General features: G+C 52.8%; 1 protein-coding gene across 3 annotated transcripts in view; it reads right to left on the bottom strand.

The window, feature by feature from the left end:
* Positions 1-15,819, bottom strand: part of ADA (adenosine deaminase) — a 28,895-nt gene extending 13,076 nt beyond the window's left edge. For all 3 annotated transcript variants that reach the window (XR_003793366.1, XR_003793367.1, XM_029222232.1), the window contains exons 1-2: positions 15,647-15,819; positions 3,691-3,752 (exon numbers count right to left, since the gene is read on the bottom strand). Coding sequence is in view for 1 of the 3 variants with exons in the window: in XM_029222232.1 (XP_029078065.1) it covers positions 3,691-3,752; positions 15,647-15,679 (95 nt within the window). In the remaining 2 variants the exon portion in view is untranslated. The remainder of the gene's footprint in view (positions 1-3,690; positions 3,753-15,646) is intronic.
* Positions 15,820-16,167: the final 348 nt, after the last annotated feature.

Genomic DNA, 16,167 nt, shown 5'->3' with positions numbered 1-16,167 from the left:
GACCCAAGGTCGAGGCAGGAAGGAGTTGTTCCTAGGTCCCCTGCCACCCACAGCCACTAACCGCAGCCAAGGCTCCCTCCACGCAGGGCCAAGCTCAGCTCTTAGATGGCCCTGCTTCCCCATAGCCATGGCCATGCCCCGGGTGCTGCTCAGTCCTCTGCCCTCCACGCTGGGTGACACACTGAGAGCCCAGTATGGAGTTCAAAGTCCATCCTCCTCCTGTAGGTACCAGATCACCCTGGGCAGGAGCTGTCCCCTTGAGGACCTCCATATCCTTGTCGGTAAAACACAGATGGTACTTTGTTTTCAAGGTACAGGGAGGAACAAATGAGACTATTTGTGTGTCCAGGGAAAGATGGCAGACTCTGAAGCCCAATGGCCTGGGTTTAAATCCCAGCTCTTATCTAAAGGCTGTGTGGGACTCCCCTAGTGGTGCAATTGTTGAGAATCCGCCTGCCGATGCAGGGGACACGGGTTCGAGCACGGCAGGAGGATTTGAGAAAGGAAGTGATCTGATTACTCTATGTTTTGAGATGACTGTTCTGACTACAGTACTGTGGGGACAGTAGTGGACACCTGGAGACTGGTCAGGAGGCCACTGCAATAGTCCAATGGCTCAGACCAGGATGGTGACAGGGAGGAGACAGTGGCCAGCTTCAGAATGTGCTTTGGAGAAGAGCTGGCAGGAAGGAGATTGAGAAAGAAGTTAAGCCCCCGGAGAGAAGATGGAATAAGAAGAAACAGGTGAGAGAATTCCCTGGTGGTCCAGTGGTTAGGACTCTGTGCTCTCACTGCCGAGGGCTGGGGTTCGATCCCTGGTCAGGGAACTAGGGTCCCACAAGCTGTGTGGTGCAGCCAAAAAAAAAAAAAAAGAAGAAAATGAAACAGGTGAGGGCTTCCCTGGTGGCGCAGTGGTTAAGAAACCGCCTGCCAATGCAGGGGACACGGGTTCGAGCCCTGGTCCGGGAAGATCCCACATGCCGCGGAGCAACTAAGCCCGTGCACCACAACTACTGAGCCTGCGTTCTAGAGCCCGCGAGACACAACTAATGAGCCCACGTGCCACTACTGAAGCCCGCACACCTAGAGCCCGTGCTCGGCAATGAGAAGCCACCGCAACGAGAAGCCCGCGCACCGCAACGAAAAGTAGCCCCCGCTCACTGCAACTAGAGAAAGCCCGCATGCAGCAACGAAGACCCAACACAGCCAAAAATAAATGAATAGATAAATAAATTAATTTTAAAAAAAAAGAAACAGGTGAGAACACAGTCAACTGAGGCCCAAGTCACAGGGGCAGAAAAGAGGCTACTGGATTTGGCCAGGGTGAGGGAGGGGCCACGGGCCAGATGCTGCCCTCCTTCCCCCTCTCAGCCCAGCTCACTCACAGCTGGGAGTCCTCCAGCGTGTTCTGTCCATATCCCAGTCTGACCAACTCCCCGGTCCCCCTGCCTGCTGACCTCAAGATCAAACTCCAGCTGGATCAAACCCACACCCACCTTTCTAGGGCCCATGGAGGTGCCTAGACGCCAAGTGGTTGTGGGAAACAGAAAATCCGACCAGTTGCCCCACAAGGGCTGTTCCTTTTCCTCCTCCCTTTACCCCGCCCTGGACACTTTCACCTTCTTGCTCCACTAATGAGCGCTAATGTGACCCTTTAATGAGCACCCGTGATTAGACCCCATCTTGGTGCCCGGTTAACCCACCCTAATGGCCTCATTAAGGTCCCTGCATCAATAACTGGCACTTGACATGGGCAAAGGACAGGCAGAGATAATCCAAGGGGCTTAACCCCAGTGAGTCAGAGCCATAGGTTCCAATTAATAATATTATCGTTAAGTGACATTTATGGAGCATGTAGCCTGCTCGCCCTCGCTAAGTGTTTTTTGTGCAATACTTTACCTAAACCTCCAGCTGGCAGGGGCAATGGTCAGGGGTATGGACCCGGAGTCACACCTGTGTTTACGAGATAACTTACTTCCCCTATCCTGGCTCAGTTCCCTCGTTGGTAAGACAGGGTCAATAATATACCTATCTCACAAGTTGTCACCAGATTCCAGTAAGTCAATCCAGGTACAACATTTAAAGCAGTGCTTGCCATGCAGTAAAGGCTAATATACTTACATGATAAGTTAAATAAAAATTAAATCAACAACAGCTTCCTAGGGCAGAAAAAAGTGCAACAAGAAGGAGAAGCGTGTTCTTGCCAGAACACTCTCAGGGAATTGGAAGAGACACTTTTTTTTTTTTTTTTTTTGGCGGTACGCGGGCCTCTCACTGTTGTGGCCTCTCCCGTCGTGGAGCACAGGCTCCGGACGCGCAGGCTCAGCGGCCACGGCTCACGGGCCTAGCCGCTCCGCGGCATGTGGGATCTTCCCGGACTGGGGCACGAACCCGTGTCCCCTGCATCAGCAGGCGGACTCTCAACCACTGCATCACCAGGGAAGCCCGCAAGAGACACTTTTAAGTGTCGGGGCAAACGCCCAAGGATCATCAGTTCTCTCCTAAGGAGTGGGTGTCTGGATAAGTGAGGGGGTTCTGGCTTATGAAACAGAGGGTTCAAATTTGGATCCAGAGCTGAACTGCTCAAAGCAGTGAGGAGAGGCAGAGACCTCCCAGCTCCAAACAAAATGAGCATAGAACAAACCCATGAGGAACAGGGAGAGGTAGGAGGCGGGAGGGACCCCATCTCCCAGGTCAGCTCTGGAGGAAGGTCCTGTTCTTACTTTCAACCTACAGAGGCTGAGGCCACAGCAAGGAAACAGTGTCCAGATTTGAATGCAGATCCACTGGCCCTTGAAGTCCTTGCTTTTAAGTGCTAGACCCCAGAGAGGCGATATCATGAGCCCTTGAAATGTGGGGAGGGAGGGCGGACCTCCCTCACTGGGGGTGCTGGGGACCCTTCAGCCCACCAGCATCCACGAGAGCAGAGGCAAGAGGTACGTTCTCCTTTGGAAGATGCAGAGATTTGGGCCGAGAGAGGGGGCGCCACTTCTCCACGGCTCCCAACAGGTTACCATCCTGAGTAGGAAAATCTTAGAGGGTCAGATGGCCCAGGGTCAACTCTTGACTCTACTTGTTCTGTGGCCTTGGGCAACTGCCTTCACTTCTCTGACCCTGCTCTCTTCTCAGTGACATGGGGATGGCAATGCTCTCCTCTTCCAAGTGTGGAGGGATTAAATTCGCTGACTCAGGAGAAGGCTCAGCCCAGCCCAGCACTGGGGGATGCTCAGCAAATGGTAGCAGCCTATGCGGGTACATCACCTGCCACAGGCTCTCGGTTGAGTCAAAGAAACAGTGACTGGTACAGCCCTGGGAACTGCCTCCGTGTGTGTGTGTGTGTGTGTGTGTGTGTGTGTGTGTGTGTGTGTGTGTGTGTGTGTGTGTGTGTGTGTGTGTGTGTGTGTGTGTGTCTCTCTCTCTCTCTCTCTCTCTTTTTGGTGTCTCTGTGTCCGTGTCTATAAAGTGGGATAAGCTTCCCCTGGCTCACCTGGCAGCAGGAAGATAAAAGTCAGAGGCACAGAAGGCAGAAGACTTGGGCTGTGGGTCTCTGTGCCCCACAGACCACCTTTTTCTAGGCTGGCGGCTGGCTTGATTCCACAGGGATACAGGAAGAAGCAGCAACCCTGGAATTCTCCACAGGTGTCTGGGTCAAAGTTCCTAGGGAAGAAGGCCTCTTATCTCTGGACTTACCTGCCATAATACAAGATGGTTTCAGGCTTGATGGCTCCATCCAGATGGACGTGCAGTTCTACCTGCAAGGGCGCAGAGGAAAAGGAGAGAAAAACAAACACCCATGAATGCCTGAAGGACCTTACAGAGGGTCATTGTTAACACTAACTGTGATAACCGTTAGTCACCACATACATTTCACTAAACTGTTCACACGCATTATCCTGTTTCATCCTTGTCTGTGGGGTGGGTTTAATTATCATCTCTGCCTCTTTCACAGTGGAGAACACTGAGGTTCAGAGAGGTTAAGTAACTTGTCCAAGACCACACAGCTCTAAGTGATGGAAACAGGAACCCAACCCAGTGCCTTTGTTCTTAACCACAGCTGCTAAGTGGCAGAACTGGAATTCTAACCCAAGCCCAATTCTGAAGCTGGTGCTCTTTAACACGAGGCCAGCCATGGGCCCGGAGGAGTGACAGAGCCTCAGCCACCATGCAGGCAGATCCCACTCTCGGCCAACTCACCAAACAAGATCCAGCTCTAACAAAAAGGATTGGCCACAGATTCTGGACTAGTGAATACCTACAACATATTTCAAAAATCAGTCTCCATTTTCAAAAGCATGTGTTACTGAAAATGAAACATAGCTTATCAGGAATCAATATTTGACAATAAGATCCTTCTAGGACTCCAGAAAGGGCACCAGATACTTGGCCATCTTGGTGATCCTCTCCTACATGCTCAGCCCCATGGACAATACTCCATACACAAGGCCAAGAGTTTAAGGACAAGGACTTTGGGGAGAGCTCATCAGGCTGGATGCCCAGCTCTGCCTCTTCTCTGGCTGTGTGATCTTAGACAAGATACTTGATCTCTCTGAGCCTCAGTTTCCTCAACTGAAAACAGCTGCAAAGATTGCCTCCCTGTCCAAGAAGAGTTTAAGGATTTAAAAAGACAGTGTATAATGATGAAAAAGCTGAAAGAGAAATTAAGGAAACACTCCCATTTACCACTGCAACAAAAAGAATAAAATACCTAGGAATAGACCTACCTAAGGAGGCAAAAGACCTGCATGCAGAAAACTATAAGACACTGATGAAAGAAATTAAAGATGATACAAACAGATGGAGAGATATACCATGTTCTTGGATTGGAAGAATCAACATTGTGAAAATGACTATACTACCCAAAGCAATCTACAGATTCAATGCAATCCCTATCAAACTACCAATGGCAGTTTTCACAGAACTAGAACAAAAACTTTCACAATTTGTATGGAAACACAAAAGACCCCAAATAGCCAAAGCAATCTTGAGAAAGAAAAACGGAGCTGGAGGAATCAGGCTCCCTGACTTCAGACTATACTACAATGCTACAGTAATCAAGACAGTATGGTACTGGCACAAAAACGGAAATATAGATCAATGGAACAGGATAGAAAGCCCAGAGATAAACCCACGCACGTATGGTCACCTTATCTTTGATAAAGGAGGCAGGAATGTACAGTGGAGAAAGGACAGCCTCTTCAATAAGTGGTGCTGGGAAAACTGGACAGGTACATGTAAAAGTATGAGATTAGATCACTCCCTAACACCATACACAAAAATAAGCTCAAAATGGATTAAAGACCTAAATGTAAGGCCAGAAACTATCAAACTCTTAGAGGAAAACATAGGCAGAACACTCTATGACATAAATCACAGCAAGATCCTTTTTGACCCACCTCCTAGAGAAATGGAAATAAAAACAAAAATAAACAAATGGGACCTAATGAATCTTAAAATCCTTTGCACAGCAAAGGAAACCATAAACAAGATGAAAAGACAACCCTCAGAATGGGAGAAAATATTTGCAAATGAAGCAACTGACAAAGGATTAATCTCCAAAATATACAAACAGCTCATGCAGCTCAATATCAAGAAAATAAACAACCAATCCAAAAATGGACAGAAGGCCTAAACAGACATTTCTCCAAAGAAGATATACAGATGGCCAACAAACACATGAAAGAATGCTCAACATCATCAATCATTAGAGAAATGCAAATCAAAACCACAATGAGATATCATCTCACACCGGTCAGAATGGCCATCATCAAAATATCTAGAAACAATAAATGCTCGAGAGGGTGTGGAGAAAAGGGAACCCTCTTGCACTGTTGGTGGGAATGTAAATTGATACAGCCACTATGGAGAACAGTCTGGAGGTTCCTTAAAAAACTACAAATAGAACTACCATACGACCCAGCAATCCCACTACTGGGCATATACCCTGAGAAAACCATAATTCAAAAAGAGTCATGTACCAAAATGTCCATTGCAGCTCTATTTACAATAGCCAGGACATGGAAGCAACCTAAGTGTTCATCGACAGATGAACGGATAAAGAAGATGTGGCACATATATACAATGGAATATTACTCAGCCATAAAAAGAAACAAAACTGAGTTATTTGTAGTGAGGTGGATGGATCTAGAGTCTGTCATACAGAGTGAAATAAGTCAGAAAGAGAAAAACAAATACCATATGCTAACACATATATATGGAATCTAAAAAAAAAAGGTTCTGAAGAACCTAGGGGCAGGACAGGAATAAAGACGCTGACGTAGAGAATGGACTTGAAGACACGGGGAGGGGGAAGGGTAAGCTGGGACGAAGTGAGACAGTGGCATGGACGTATATACACTACCAAATGTAAAATAGATAGCTAGTGGGAAGCAGCTGCATAGCACAGGGAGATCAGCTCGGTGCTTTGCGACCACCTAGAGGGGTGGGATAAGGAGGGTGGGAGGAAGACGCAAGAGGGAGGGGATATGGGGATATACGCATACATATAGCTGATTCACTTTGTTATACAGCAGAAACTAACACAACGTTGTAAAGCAATTATACTCCAATAAAGATGTTAAAAAAGAAAAAGACAGTGTAGGTGGGCGAGTCGGCCCACAGGAAGACGGCCCCTGCCTCTCAGCCAGGGCCCTTTCCGCAGGCTGTTAAGAGAAGCACAGCAGGTGCTGGGAAACAGTGGGAAAGCAGCTGCCATCTCCCTGTTCCAGGTCGTGGAAGAAACTCTTCCCCAGCCAGGCAGAGAGCCAGAAAAATTTTAATAAACATCTCTATCAGGGTGGGGCCTTCTCTAGAACTTGGGAGCCTGGACAGGAAAGTGGCCACCCTGGCTGGAGAGGGAGTAGCCAGGGAGCCACTGGCCCCAGGGCATCCTGGAAGCACCCACGTGAGCTGCCTCCTGTGGGGGAAATCCGGCCCGGAGCCCATGGGAGGCCAGCAGAGACAGGGCCGCCAAGCCTCCCTATCAGGAGGACATCCAAGTAATCACATCTCTCCGCAAGTCACTCAGCAGCAAAGGACCAGCTCTGTCACAGACCCTGCATCCAGGGAGTTGTTGGATTCCCTGATGAAATGAATGCAATGCCCACTCAGCCGAAAGTTTATCGGGTTCTCAGAAAGTGCTCTGCTTTGGAAACACGGAAGCTTCCAGTGCAGGGAACTGCCAACCAGCTGTTTGACCTTGGACAGGTGACCCCACCTTTCTGAGCCTCTGTTTTCTTATCTTTAACCTTCACAGGGCTGTGGCGAGGATCCAGCCAGAAAGATGGGGTAGTGCTGTGGTTAGAGCTGCAATCCCAGCTCCTCCACTCACTTCCTGGGTGACCTGGAGAAAGTTACTTTGCTTTCAGTGTCTCGGTGCTCTCATCTGTGGGGGGCGGGGGGGGGGGGGGGGGGGGGGGGGGGGGAGATGACATGCCTTCCTCCCACGGCTTCGTGAGACTTAACCACGTGACTGCAAGTACCATGCTTAGATCAGGACTCAGCACGTAGCAACAGCATTTAGCATAATAAGCATAACTAAGAATCCCTCATTCACCAAATAGTTGAGGCCCTGCTGGGTGCACTGGGGATGGAGAGATAAACTAAAGTGACAGAGTCCTGCTCCCGTGAGGCTTACAGTCCAGCAAGGGAGAGAGACATTAAGTAAATGTCACATTGGTAAATGTAAAATCACAAGCCAAGACAACTCCAACATAGACCTACCAAAGAGGTAACAAACAAAAGAACTCGCCCAGCTAGAGGGCCAACGATGGCTTCCCAGAGAAAGCAGCGCTTAAGCTAATAGCTGAAAGATGAGGAGGAGCCAAGTAGGCAAAGGCAGGGGTGAGCAGGAAGGCTGGAAGAGCATCTAGGCAGAGGGAACAGCATGTGCGAAGGCCATGCAGTGGGAGAGGATGTGGTGGACGAGAGGAACTGAAATGGGTTCAGAGAGGCGAGCGGTTGTGGAGCTGGAGAGGCTGCAGGGGCACAAGGAGGATTGGGTACCAACCTGAGAGCAACAGAGAAGCCATGACAGGGTTTGAAGCTAAAAAGGACAAAGCACAGCAAGACCAGTTAGAAGTGGTCTTGTGACGTTTATGAGCAATGACGGTGCCCTGGACCAGGGTGGCAAGGCAGATACGGCAAAGCAGGTGGACAGGAAGCCATGTCAAGGATGATGCTTCAGGTTGGGCCTGGGTGGGTAGCGATTCCCACACTCTGAGACATAGAGCCCAGGAAGAGGACCAAGTGCTGAGGGGGAGAGGAGGGGTAGGGCACAGGGAGAGAAGTACGGTTAGTGTGATCTCACTTATGTGAAGTCGGGACACCTCTGAGACCTCCAAATGCACGTGGACGGACCCAGTGGCTGTGCAGGTCTGGAGCTCTCAGAGAGGTCCAGGCTGGAAATATGAGTAGGAATATAGATGACTGAGGCTGTGATTTTGAATGAGCTCACCCACAAAGGGAACGTCGAGGAAAGAGCATGGGACAAAGCCTGGACAAGCACCAGCACCCAGTGGCTTATAGAAGAGGATGAGCCTGGAGAAGAGCTGCCAGAGAGACGGAAGGGAAACCAGGAGTGTGTGGTGTGCAGAAAGGCAAAAGGCCATCAGACTTCAAGAGGGAGGAGTCACCCCCTCACCAGGGTCAGTGCAGAGGGCTGAACGGTAGTCCCCCAAAAGATGTCCACATCCTAACCCCCAGAACATACACTTCCACAGAGGGCAAAAGATGGGATTACAAATCTTGAGAGGAGGAGTTTTTCCTGGATTTATCTGGATGGGCCCTACACCCAGTCCTCTTTCTCCTTATACGGGAGGCAGAGAGTTTTGAGAGACACACGCAAGAGGAAGCAGCCCTGGGACCACAGCAGTAGATGAGAGCGGCGCGGCCACAAGCCAACGGACACCTGCGGCCACCAGGTGGGGAAGAGGCAACAAATGGTTACTGAGAAGCTGGGGGGCGGGGTGCCTGTGAGAAGAAAATAGAGGAGGAATCAGCCAGGGGGAAGGAACAGGAAGGAGAGCGAACAGGCAGAGGGACATGCAGGCGCTAAGTGTTGGAATCAGGTGGTGAGAGATGAGGCCAGAGAGAAAGTTAGGGGGGTGGAGGGCAGGGAGATCTCACAGGTCACAGTAAAGGGTGATCCCCTGAAGGGTTTTGCACGGGGGAGTCACCTTTTCAAAGCTTTCTCTGGTTGCTGTGTGGAAAGCAGGCCGAAGTCAGAACAGAGGACAGAGAGCTGACACAGTGGTCCAGGTGGGAGATGAGCCACCACTGGGAAGACTTGCTGTAGCACCAGACACAGCACATGCTCAGGGACCCTGAGCTGAGCAGTGAGAGGGAAGGAGGCCTCAGAGAGCCCACGGGCTGCGGGAGACTAGAGTGCCCCGGGGGGAGGGAAAGCAGAGCCTGCCACTTGCCCACCGTGCCCTACAGGTCCCAGCCCTCCTCAGGGCCTCCTGGGAAGCTGCCCAGACACGTTTCAGGGGAGGAACAGAGGCCAGGAGCTGCCTCCACAGGCGGTCCAAGCTCAGGCAGGCCTCCCACTGAACTTTCTGGAAAACTGAGACTACCCATGGAGAAATCTGTCAGCTCAGAGGTGGATGGGGACCCTGCTCCGTTGGACCCATGCAGAGAAAAGAAGTAGCAGCAGTGGCCTCCTACTTACTGAATATCTTCTATGTCCTACATGCATCATCTTATTTCATTCTTACAACCAGTGAGGTGGGGACTTCACTCCCATTTTACACATGAGGAAACTGAGGCTCAGAAAAGTATCCAAGGACACAGAGGAAGTGGTGGAGTTAGGATTTGTACCCAGGTTTGAACCTTGAGCTCCTGCTCTTCTTGCTCGGCAGGCCTAGCCTCAGATGTAAATAATCCAGCTGTTTATAAAAATAGCTGTTTACTGGTATCAGACCCTTTATTTCATTTGGTCTCCACCCCTAGGCAAGGGACACACCAGCTCCATGTTGCAGATGGGGAATTGACTTGCCAAGCTGAGCTCAGAGGAATTCCGTGACCTGCCCAGGGTTACCCAGACCGACAGTGGCAGAGCTAGGTTAGAAGCCAAGCCCCTCCACCTCTAACCCAAGTCCTGCGCGCTGCCACACGACCTCCCTGGCGCTTGCACCAGACCTACACCCGGCCTCCTGACCACTCAGGAGGAGAATCTCAGCACCCCCCCTCCCCTGCATTCGCTCTCCACGGGCCTGAGTCACAGCGAACGTCTGACAGAACTGCAGGAAATCCTCCAGGTCTAAACAGGAAGCATCCCCACTCGCCACAAAATATTTCCTAAGCCCCCTTCAGGTGCCAGGCTCTGTGGGGACGTGGGGAAACATGCCGAGTCCTTGCTCTCAGGAGACGCCAGGCAGGCCGGTAAGGCCCAGGGAGGTACATGCACTTGCCAAGGTCCCCCAAGGTGTCAGTGGCAGAGCCAGGACGGGGACCCAGGGTCTTGGACTCCAGGACCAGACACTCCCACATCTGACTCCCGCTCACAACTGGAGGGGCTGTCTACCTTCAAGGCACACCTGAATCACACTGCTTCTCCCCAGACCCCCTGCAAACACACCCATTTTGTCTTCATCCCACTGACTTTCTCAGTTTCCTTACTTACCATGCCCCTGTCCCCAGCTCTTAGTTTCGTTAAAGCGGGGACTTTGTGCTATCATGCTGTACCCTCAGGGCCTAGGACAGTGCCTGCCTAGCAAGAAGTGCTCAGTAGGTGTTGAATGACTAAGTGATTGAATTCTCCTCTCCCTGTCCCATGTCAGCAGTGCTGTGTCCTCTCCCTGCAGCAAGGAAGGGCTGACCTACCCCCTTGGGCCTGGCAGAGAACCCAGATGGGGCAGAGTAGCCAGGGTTGCTTGACCCCCCAGAACCCGGGCACTGCAGTCAGAACCTGGATGAGCCACAGGTGCCCACTTCCCCTCTTAGCACTGCTCTTGGCATGGAGCTGGGCAGAACCGGAGGTCAGTGCCCTCATGCCACCACAGCCTCTCAGCTGACTTTTGGGGTGAAGCCAGGAGACAGAGCAGCTCAAGGTCTGACATTGTTTCAGTCACACGTCCTCCAGGCAAGTCCTCTGGGCTCAGCCGCACCTGGGCTCCTATAGCTCCGAGGTACAGAGCAGAAGGGGCCCAGCAGTCCCTCAGTGCCTCCTGCTGACTCAGGGCCCAACCAAGCTCTCTGCTGCCTCTGTGAGCTTCTCCAGGGGCTTCACACAAGGCAAGGCGTGTCCTCAGCCAGGGGGACATCCTGCTGGGCAGCACCCTCTAGGAACTTAGCACGGTTACCCCCATTTTCTAAGCGAGAAGTCTGAGGCTCAGAGAGATTAAGGGACTTGCCCTAGGGCACAGTCTAATGAGTGCCACACCAGGAAGCTGTCTGACTCTAAAGCGGGAGGTCATAACCACCACGGCGCACCTTGTTCATCCTGCACGTGGGTGCTGAGTCAGCACTGGTAAACTCTAAACATGATTAATAACCGGGACAAGGCTGATCGACAGCAGCTGGCGTTGGCCTGCCCCCTGCCCCAGGCCTGCACTTGGCATTTCATGTAGGGCAGATACAAATATGATTCCCGTTTTACAGATGGGGAAACCGAGGCACACAGAAGCAACTCACTCAGACCCCCAGAGACTGTCTCTTCCCCCAGCTTGCTGCTCTGGAGCCTCAGAACCCTAAGGAGTGTGGGTGAGCCTGGTCCCAACACTGTGGGTAAAGGTAGGCTTGAACCTCACCTTGGCCGCCCTGGCTTACTCTTCTCCCCTGTCCAAAACCAGGCCACAGTCCTACCCTTCCCTGGCCCAGGGGGCACCCCGTAGGACAACAGGGCAGACGGGCAAGCTTCTTCCAGCTCACAGGGCCCCTTCCCACCCAGGCCAAGCCCACCCTGAGGTCAGATGTGGAATCAGGAGGCTGGCTGGCCTGGCCTGCCTCAGTGTGTGAGCACAGACACTGCACTTCCCTTCTCTGGTCCTTGCTTCTTCCTCTGTCAAACAAAAGGCTTCAATGAAACCCAATCTCACTCTTCCCCTCCCTCCCAACTGCCCCAGGCAGGCGTTGTAACAGGTAAGGCCGGCAGGCTCTTCCCAGCCAGGGGCATTTTTCTTTTAACAGGTGGCTCTGGTAACAAAAGCACCAAAAGCCGAAGCAGTGCTAACGCAGTGCGCTTTGTGGCTGGAAGACAAGAGGAGAGACAGAGAGGGGAGGGGGGAGACGGGAGAGGGGAGGGGGAGAGACGGGAGAGGGGAGGGGGAGAGACGGGAGAGGGGAGGGAGGGGGAGGGAGGGGGGGGAGGGGAGGGGGAGGGGGAGGGGGGAGGGGAGGAGATATGCAGGTGGAGAGAGGCCACCGCGGGCCCCCACCGGGGGCCCCAGGGAGGAAATGCACACCCGAGGGCCTGCTGCGCCAGCCAGGTGCTTCACAAGCCCTAACCAGCATCCATTTCCCCCAAGAACACTGTGAGCTTGGCTTTGTCAGCCCATTTTACAGAGAAGGAAGCTGGGGCTCAGGGAATTGTCCACCTGAGCCCTTGTAGCTGCTGAGTGGTAAGGCAAGGATCCAAGCTCAGTCTATCCGAATCCCACAGCCACCCCAATTTACAAAGTGGGTGTAAATCAGCAAAGCACTTAACAGCACCTGCTTCAGTCTCAGGTAGGTCTGGGTTCAAGTCTAACTCTGCTGCTTTCTGGCTGTGTGACTTTGACAAGTTCCTTCCCCTCTCTGAGCCTCAGTTTCCTTATATGTATATGAAGATAATAGGCGTTTAAAGGGCTGTTGTGAGCATTAAATGAGTTACTATATGCAAAGCAGTTAGAACAGTGCCTGAAACGGAGTAAACATTCAAATATGAGAAAGAAAAGTGTGTTGGACATTGAGGCTCAATTCTCTGCATTAGGAAGGGACCGGGCTGTTCCAACCTGGACCAGCTCACTCTCCAGCCTACAGCTTCAAGGCTGTCAGATTTTGTGTAGCCTTGGACAAGCCACTTCACCTTTCAGGCCTTAATTTCATCGTCTGTAAATGGGGACGTAAACATCCTCCTTGTTGAGTTGTCCAGAGGATTCTGTGAGATAAATCACTGAAGGTGCCTGGTACCCACAAACACTCAAATGGCAGCATTGTTACTGTTATTATAGTGACAGGCATGTGATCAGCGTTGCTCTCCGCGACACTGAACTCCTGAGGGCCATGGGATTTTCCAGCCTTGCCTCATGTGGAAACAGACTGATAAGGCCCACCCCTCCACCCCCCTGTGTGTTCGGGAAGCTACTTGTTGAAATAACATAATCAGAGCAGATAGGCAGCCGCCTAGGATTTTGCTACTCAAAGTGTGGTCCACGGCCCAGCAGCATTAGCATCTCCTGGGAGCTTGTTAGGAGCACAGCATCTCAGACCCCATCCCAGATCTCCTGATTCAGAGTCTGAACGTTGACAAACGTCAGGTGATGTGACTATACATTAAAGTTTGGAAAACACTGCCTTGCTCTGCCTTCTCAAAGTTGGCCAGTCCTGAGACTCACCTGGTGGTAGGTATGAGAAGCCCAAGAGCCCAGCAGAGGCTCCTGTCCCAGAAAGACCCACACCTGGGGCACTGGAACCCCCCCCCCCCCCCCGCCCCCGCCGCCTAAAGGCTTCTGCAGAGGCAGTTCAGGAAAGCTGGCTAGGGTATGGGATTTTTGAAGCCAGCCCACCCTGGGCTCAAACCCCAGCTTGGCCACATCCTAGCTGTGTGATCGTAGGCCTAGTTAATCTGTGCCTCTCTGATCATCTCTAAAAGGCGATGACACCAGCTACCTCCCAGAGTCATTGCTAGGATCAAATGAATTAATGAAGGTTAATGTATTCAGAACGGTGCCTGGCACAGAGCAATAATTCAACTGAATAAGCTCCAGCTGGTAATACTACTGGTTCTCATTACTGGCTACTCCACCCATGGGAAGGCAGGGAACTGGCTCTGAGATTCACACTCCAGGCTTTGCTGGCAAGCTCAGGCACGTTCCCTCCTCACAATAATATAAAATGTAGGACATGTCACGTACATAGTGGTTGACACTCTACCTTCCCTCCCAAGCATTGCCTTTTAACCTTTGGACACCCCCATGGCAGGTGGAGCCCATTTCCCAGGTGTAGAAACTGAGGCCTAGAGAGGGGAAATGACCTGCCAGCTTGAAGCAGAGAGGATAGGGAGAGGCCAAAAAAATGGGCATGATAATAATAGTCCCTCCCTCATAGGCCTGTTGTAAAAGTGTTGCAAAGACTGAGTTGGTGCATATAGCAAGTTCTACAGAAGGGTTGCTTATTATTTCTCTCCATAACCCCTATTTCACTCCCCGTCAAGGAGTGTCTACTGCCTTGGGATTCATATCAGAGTAAGATGATCCCCCAGCCCAAGGGCAGAGGGAATCCCAAAGCAACAAACAAAAAAAAAGGAGAAAAGGGGATTCCCTGGCCATCCAGTCGTTTGATCTCCGTGCTTTCACTAAGATCCTGCAAGCCACGTGGTGTGGCCAGGGAATGAAAAAAAAAGCCTTCAAAGGAAAGAAGAATTAATGATGGGGCATGGGGCATCCAGACGAGCTGTGAAGGAGGCATAGGGGATGCAGGAGCTCAGCCCCAGTGCCTGCGACGTCTGGCAGGGGGTAGCGAGCATTTGCCCTCTGGTAGGGGCACCAGAAGTGGGGGCCAGGCCTCACCTCCTCAGAGCCCCGCCTCAGCTTCCCCACCTCCTCGTGGATTCTCGCCAACGCTTTCCCAATGATATCGGCCAGCATCACTCACACCTGTTTCTCAGAGAGGTAAATTGAAGCTGATTGCAGCTCACTCCTTCCCCTAACCCACCCCCAGCAGTCTCCACCCTACTAGCTGATTCACCCTGCCGAACAGACTCCTGGGCCCCTGCCTTCCTTGGACTGAATCTCAGTGCTCCAAAGCCCACCAAGTGGGCCCAGACCCTCCCTGAACCCACCATTCCCTCCCACCCAAGCTGGTGGGAGGAGGGACAAGGGGTTTATCCCCTGGGGCTAGTGACCGTAGCTTGGCCCCAAGTGAACCCTACCGGGGCCCAAGGCCTAAGGCCCACCCAGCCCCTCTAGTGTGTAGAGGGGGTGCCCTGCTCCCCTCCCTCCTGTCTCTGGCATGGCCCACTGCTCTCACGGGCACATCCACAAACCTAGGCTCCTTGGCACTCAAAAACTATCACAGTGTTGGAGTATAAAGCTGTTTCCATTCACCCAGCACTCCGTATGTGTTGTCCACAACACTAGGTGCCTATAGGTGTAGAAACCGGGCCCCATTTTACAGCTGAGGTTCAGAGAGCTTAAGCCACCTGCCTAGGCTGCACAGCGCCGGTGGTGCTAGGACGCCCATCTGACAGACAGTGAAACAGACCCAGATAGGTCAAATCAGAGGCAGAAGCAGAACTTGGAAGCCATCAAGGGGCGCCTCCGGATTCAGGACTCTTCCTGTCTCTTTGCCTCTCATTAAACGGCCTGGAGGTGGGCGAGGGCCTGAGCTGAGGGAAGAAAGCGCCTGCAGGGGCCCCGTTTGCTTCCCGGCCGTGGATGCCCCTAAGCCCTCCAGCCAGACAAGGACCCAGACGCCGAACCCCGGACCCCGAGCCCCCGCCCGCGCTCACTTTGGGCTTGTCGAAAGCTGGTGTCTGGGCCATGGTGCCAAGCGTGCACCCCGGCGCTGCTCCCTCCGCCGAAGATCGGTGGTCCCGCTGGGTCGATGGCCGGTCTGCTTTCCCGGGGGCCTGCAGTGATCGCGGCCCGCCAAGCTCTTCTTAATAGGGCCCGGCTCCACCCCCCCCCCCCCGCCTGCCCCGGGCCCCGCCCCCGCCCCCGCCCCCGCCCCCGCCCCCTGGCCGGCGCCCCGCTCCGGCCAACAGACCCGCGCGGCGCATTTCCTGGAACTCCTGCAGGGCGGTGGGGACTTACCTCGGGGCCGCGGCCCGCCCCCAATCGCTAGCCCGGGACGCCGGGTTGGAGGCACCTGTGGGCTCAGGCTGCAGCCGCCTGGCCGGGCTCTGCCTCCTGCCCGGTCCCTCCGGCACGGTCACGCTACTGCCTGGGCGCCTGCAGGGTGCCAGGCCCGAGCTGGAAGCTGGGAACCGGTGCGCTTCACAAACCTCGTGGGGCTCGCACTCTACCGGGC

This window comes from Monodon monoceros, unplaced genomic scaffold (assembly GCF_005190385.1).
Source record: "Monodon monoceros isolate NGI ecotype Baffin Bay Population unplaced genomic scaffold, NGI_Narwhal_1 Super_Scaffold_13, whole genome shotgun sequence".
Lineage (NCBI taxonomy): Eukaryota > Metazoa > Chordata > Mammalia > Artiodactyla > Monodontidae > Monodon > Monodon monoceros.
Note: the sequence above shows the minus strand (reverse complement) of the source record. Positions and strands in the feature narration are given on the sequence as shown.